The sequence below is a fragment of the Fusarium proliferatum genome (assembly GCF_900067095.1).
Source record: "Fusarium proliferatum ET1 genome assembly, contig: FPRO_scaffold012, whole genome shotgun sequence".
In the NCBI taxonomy this organism is placed as follows: Eukaryota; Fungi; Ascomycota; class Sordariomycetes; order Hypocreales; family Nectriaceae; genus Fusarium; species Fusarium proliferatum.
Window position 1 is genome coordinate 1,440,572 of NW_022194801.1, and position 6,000 is coordinate 1,446,571.

General features: G+C 45.9%; 3 protein-coding genes across 3 annotated transcripts; all 3 read left to right on the plus strand.

The window, feature by feature from the left end:
- Window positions 1-847: 847 nt before the first annotated feature.
- On the plus strand, window positions 848-1,749 carry FPRO_13620 (uncharacterized protein; the record flags this gene model as incomplete). The annotated part of the gene is made up of 2 exons (XM_031223093.1): window positions 848-1,241; window positions 1,316-1,749. The coding sequence occupies 2 exons, from the start codon at window positions 848-850 to the stop codon at window positions 1,747-1,749; spliced, it is 828 nt and encodes a 275-aa protein (XP_031088486.1).
- An 889-nt stretch (window positions 1,750-2,638) lies between these two features.
- On the plus strand, window positions 2,639-3,214 carry FPRO_13621 (uncharacterized protein; the record flags this gene model as incomplete). The annotated part of the gene is made up of 2 exons (XM_031223094.1): window positions 2,639-2,749; window positions 2,810-3,214. The coding sequence occupies 2 exons, from the start codon at window positions 2,639-2,641 to the stop codon at window positions 3,212-3,214; spliced, it is 516 nt and encodes a 171-aa protein (XP_031088487.1).
- Window positions 3,215-3,885: 671 nt separating this feature from the next.
- Window positions 3,886-5,719, plus strand: FPRO_13622 (uncharacterized protein; the record flags this gene model as incomplete). Its single annotated transcript, XM_031223095.1, has 5 exons — window positions 3,886-3,956; window positions 4,041-4,125; window positions 4,186-4,326; window positions 4,409-5,083; window positions 5,156-5,719. 5 exons carry the CDS (start codon window positions 3,886-3,888, stop codon window positions 5,717-5,719), a joined length of 1,536 nt encoding a protein of 511 aa, XP_031088488.1.
- Between the last annotated feature and the right edge of the window lie 281 nt (window positions 5,720-6,000).

The following is a 6,000-nucleotide window of genomic DNA, read 5'->3' on the forward strand; positions in this document are numbered from 1 at the left end:
CATGCGGGGATCCATGTTGTTCCAAGACAGATACTTCTTGTGGCTATGATTGCAAGCCTTAGTCCTACGTACTTATGATCGAGACTTCTGGGATAAGCGTTCGAGCGTTGCATAGAGTTTTTATTAATAGACCTATTGCTTTTTCCAGCATCCTCAGCGCTCCCGGATCTTCGAATCAGCCAATAACTGACTGGATGGACCTGGAACCAAAGCATTTATGCTATAGAACCTGGTCTTCAATGAAACAGCAGTTTTGTTAATGAACCGAAAATGCAGATATATACGAAGTATTTGAAGTAGATTCTCTGTTTTCACCAAGCATTCCTATCTTTACTTTTCACTAATTATCTCGATTATCCAAGCCTCATGGAAATTTTACTCCATAGCTTGCGCTCGGTTGATAAAAATTCATTGCAGCGCTTTGCCAAGCTAATACATTAAATATAATGTTATTTATCTTGAGGGTGAGTGTTGGCAAACGAGTTAAGCTAACCCACTCTGAGCAGATAAATCCACAGACCTCAAGCGTGATCCAGGTTCTGTAGATCCTGTCACTCGTTGAGTTCAGTATGTTGTTACCCTGGTCTCTGCCGAGTTTATTTGGATATGCTTTGCGTATCTCAACGTAAGACTTTGTAATGCTGACATATTGCGGGTCCAGATCCTTTTCTCGCATTTCGTCTGGGCTACCCTCACCACCCAGTTTCACACTCCCACTCCACTTATTCAGTCAAGCGGCAAGCTGCATAGGGTAGCTAGTGCTTCTCAGCTTGCATTTGAACCATCATTTTGCAACTTCGTTCGTCTCTCATCTATATCCTTCAGCGCAAGTTAATCAACGAGTACCATGAATAGTGTCAATCCTTTACATTTTCAGCTCGATACTGACTTCAGCGAAATGACAGACACTGAACAGCAACTTACCTTGGTTCTTACCTCCTTTCTCTCAGAAACACAACCTATTACTGCCCCAGAAGCCGCTACCAAAATCAACAATCTTTTCCCGCACCAACCTGAGAAAGACGGGCGCCACAAATCACCAGGAGGTTTCCTTGCCGCCTTTTGGGACATTGCGTTCCAAATCGCTGTCCAGCTTGACTATCAAACTCAACAAATGCAAAGGTTCATCTCTTTGATTAAAGCCCTTCGTGATTTGCCCAGTACTGCTATCCTCGAGGACGGCCGGAGGTTATGGCAGGACTTACCAGACCTGTCGCTTTTCTTTACTGAAAGATGGAATCGTAAGTTAAACCTGAGATTCTTGCCCTGGAACCCTTTGGGAAAAGTGCATACAGCAACCTAACGTGATAAAAAGAAGCGGGCATTACGAATCAAGCTACTATTCCACCTGAAACCATTCAGCATTGGATCAACTTAAATGGCCTAGCTGCATATCTCACGATTGGAAATCTCTATGGAGGTTGGTACCGCGCGTTGGAAAGCATCAAACTAGGCCTGGAGAACGGCAGCAGAAGAGAAGCTCAAACGATCATCGAGTGCTTCGCACAGGCAGCGGCGCCTTGGTTCATCCTGTCGTCACAGCAGATCTATCGCATGTGCAGAGAGAATGCGCTCCAAGACTCAAGTATTCGGGGGAAGCTATGGAAAGGGAGACCTGGGTTCAATTTGGAGCGTTGGGCTTTTTGGCAATCACGATTTATCGAGTTGAGAAATCACTCGTTAGCGACTGATGATCTGAGGGAGGTTTTCTCGGAGGCCGAGGCTGCCATGGAGAGAGTGAGCGAGTGATTCAGCCGGCTGTGTATATCTTATTGGTATCCTTCCACGACTGCAGCAGGACAGGGACATACCCTCCTAAGTGGGCAATTTGTATTGGTCTTGCTGAATATACAATATATACCGAGTACTTGTATGCTGAAACGGTGAATCTTCCTGGTTGTAGTAAGTGCGGCTTGAAGAAGAAGTAAAGACAGCTTGGACTTAAGTCAACATCGCTGTTTCCCTCTACACTGTGTCTGCTGTTAGCTTCCTGTACTCTCAGTTCTGAATTTTGTAGAGCTATGCATATGCATAGTCCAGAATAAAACTCGTATTGACTGGCGGCGGCCGACTTGACATGCGAGACCCGCTTCGTGGCCCCCAAATGGTCTGAGTAACAGAGGAAGAGGCATTTTATTTCCCCTTACATGTCAAATTGAGTTTATTGTTATCTGATCACCTGCCTGCGGGACGAGTTGAGTAACTGATCCATCTTTAGCGTTACCCCTGTACATGAAACCGGGAACGCAAGGGGACGGCTCAGTCATGCAATTATTAAGACGTATCCAAAAGCTTACTAAGTGTGATTCATAGTGATTCGAGCTTAGCTTGATCTCGGGAAAGGACTATAGTCCAGGGGTATAGAGCTCTTTTTGCTCGATACCTCGTATTACCATGGAAAACGACCTTCCACTCCATGAAAGCTGATACGATGCTCCTCAGACTATGGTCGTAGAATGTCAATTGCCGAAGATCTGAGTATTCTTGAAACTTATTCCTAGTATCCTGCAACGGCGCATCACTTGCCTCAGCTGTCTCTATAAAAGATGTCAATTTCCCTCGACCTGAAGATTATCTCGAGCAGCATCGCCCTTCTTCTGCAGCATTGTTACTAGAACTTCAAAACACTTATAGCGATATGATTGGACTACAGGGTTTGGGCATTGCCCTCTTACTTACTGGTCAAGTCATTGGAGCTACTATACCTTCAGAATCGCCCTCGGGTCTCGAAGCTCGTGGAATGCCAGCAGTAAGTAAAAACTAGCCTGTATATCGACACCAAGTCAATTGGCCTAACTCATTTGTCCAGCGAGTTACTTGTAAAGTCAGCACCGGTACTTTTATCTTCACTGTACAACAGGCCCGCGAGGAGTACAATCGAGTGAGGGGTCTCTATAACCCGAGCACGAAGAAATATCCTACCAAGAGCGGTTATCCCCACGAGTTCAGCAATTTTGGCGACATCAAGTTCGACGACACGGCCTGCAATTCGAAGAAGCGCCCGGTTAAGATCTACGAATTTCCCATCTACCAACGCTCATCTGAGGGCACTGGAGCTGTGCATTATGATGCCAACAAGTCGAAATCTGACCAGCCTGGGCCAGGAGAATGTCGTGTTGTCTTTACGGCGGAGAACGGGCACCTGTGCGGCGTTATGTGCCATAAGAGCATGACCCCCGGTGGCGATCAAGGATTTATCAAATGCACTGCCTAAAGTTGTTTATTTATTGGCTTGACATGTTTCGGGAGATATATATATTTAATGTATATCCTAGGCGAGATAATTAGGCAACCTTTTGCCAGTATAAGACCGGGAGATTCCGTGTGCAAGCAAGGGTCTGTGGTGGTTGTGTTAGTAAGCCTGCAAAGACTGACATAAGTATTACCAATCCGCGTTAATGCACCTATTACATCTGGATACTGGTCTCAAGCAGTCAGAGATTATGCACCATCTTCTCAAATTGTGATTTATCTATTGTAAATTGGTGACTTATGTCAATAGATTAAATGCTATGAGGCGCTCTTTAGCTTATCCTTTCTTCCCTTCCTTATTACTCTGTTCTCTGTTACTTTTTTTCTTCTCTTCTTAGTCTCCAAAAGTAAACACTACTTGTTGTAAATCACGGTTTCTAGCCCATATCCTATCACAAGCTATCTAGGGAAACACTTCTTCCCGGGTCTGACATGACAGACAGATAAGCGTCAGCATTTCTAGCCATAACATTCCCTGGTATCCTAAAAGCTGTTCTTTCTCGAGACAACCACATTTATGCTCCACGACTAATTTTTTTTATTTTCATTTCTACATCCAGATAATAAACGGTGTCGCCGTGCGATCGAAATAAGCTGTCTAACGAATGATTGTCGAATTTGTTTCACTTGATCATGCTATTCTTACTTCTCAAGAGACGCCACCGTGCATCTGTTCAGAAAACGGTCAAAACAGCACAAGAACGGTACGTCACTGGCTTGGAAACAGTATACCTCTGCTTCCAAAGTATAACTCATAAGGATGTGAGAGTTGTTGACAGAGTTTAAAGTTATTTTCAGCACAGTAGGAGATACTATGGACGAACAACCGCTAGCAAGAAAATACACCCTTTAACCGTATGGGACTGCGAACCGGTACGTCAACCTTTGAGGCCGTGCAAACTTGTCCGGTAGTAGGTTCTAAGTGGCAGCTAGCTTTATCAGAACATGACGCCGATCCTTGGATGGGCCCTCCGGGGAGATGTAAATGTCGAACGTATGAGTAACGCACTCAAATTGTCAGTCCTTCGTAAAGCTCCGTGGCTAACCGGGCGCTTGGCGTGGAGAAATAAGCGAGTAAGAAATATCAAACATTTTTGATACCTCTTTTATGTTCATATATACACTTTTCTCGGGCGCTGATACGTTCCGGTTCAAGTTTGAAATCGATATACCCGAAGCGTCGCAGGAACGGTCGGAGCCCTTCAGGGTCACTACGTTCGAAGCACCAGATCGTTCCCTACACGAAATTCTTCCTAATTACATTCCTCGTGGATCGGCGTCTCCTTCTGTCAAGCGATTCGACCCTCGTAAGGTCCTCTGCCTACAGTCTCTAGCAATCTTTACGAAAACAGCCCACCAGAGTGCAAATCAGAATGAGCGGTTGATGCATCTTCATTTTGTGAAATCCAAAGACCTAACTTTGATGTGCGTCGCATGGCAGCATGTCGTACTCGATGCACCCGCTCTGAGACTGATAGTTGCCGAGTGGGAAAGCAATCTCGCGAAGGACACACACATGCTCACCCATGATCCGGATAACCATGGATCGGAGATTGATGGACTAAAGGACAGACCTAACTTGGATGAATTGACCAGTACTCTCCAGAGAAACCCCACCTCTTCCCTTTCGGGATGGGCAGCCGTCACTCTTTGGGGTGGATTAAAGTTGAAACTACTCTCTAAGATTTATAGTCTTCGTTATCCGCGCACATTTGGAACCGCGTACCTGCCCCCGAAGCTTGTTACGGGACTGGTTACGCGCGTAAGGTCAAACGCTGGGCCAGGAGTATCACTCTCCAGGAATGACATCGTAGCGAGCTGGTTTTACAAGGTAGGATCATCAACCACCAGATTCACTGCTTCAATTCTATCCATCCAAAGTGAACAGGCTGACAAACAATAGGCAATATGCGAAATCTATCCCCCAAGAACAGCTACGACTTTATCTCGTGCTGTGAATCTGCGTGGCAAGCATGCTCTCATCTCGCCCAGTGTATCAGGCAACGCTTTAGGCCTGGCCGTCATGCCGAGCGTTCAATCCGGCGCACTTCAGCATACGTCACTCAAAGATCTGGCACTGACAACTCGCCGTTCGGTGGAGAAGTTCAAAGATCCAGACTACGTCTCTAAATTTATGGGTTTCAGGATGAATTGCGGTAATGCAAACCGCTTTGCAGTTCCAGAAGTGAAGCTCAGCAATCAGCGATGCCTCATCACATCGTTCGTGAATCTCGGACTCTCGAACCCGAATTTCGGAGAAGGGGTGTCAGTAGAGAGACCAGTGCAATTGACCATGGAGCCGGTTGTGATAAGAGTCATTGATGATGATAGAGGAGGTTGGAGTTTCCATGGAAACTTGCCACATGCAGCTTGGGATGGTTTAGAGAGAAACATGGAGCGAGAAATGGAAGACCTTGACGCCAAATCCCAACGGAAAGCGATCGAAGCCTATGTCAAAAGGGCTTAGGAGTGACGAAATCTGTTCTAACACTGGGTATCATTTACTTTTATTCATCATTATTGCGAGCCCAAGCACTTCCTCATCCTATAACTCTTTGTGCATGTCCTTGCCTTGCAGCTTAGTATTGTAATGGCGGCTCATTAATTGTAAGCTGGGACGACACTACGTGACAAGGAAAAACATCCTTCGACTGCGCCACAAATTGAGCTTACACAGCGCTAAAGGCGCCGTGGCCCACCGTAGTCAGGCAACAGGTCGCACTCGACTGCGCCACAACTGGCTCTCAC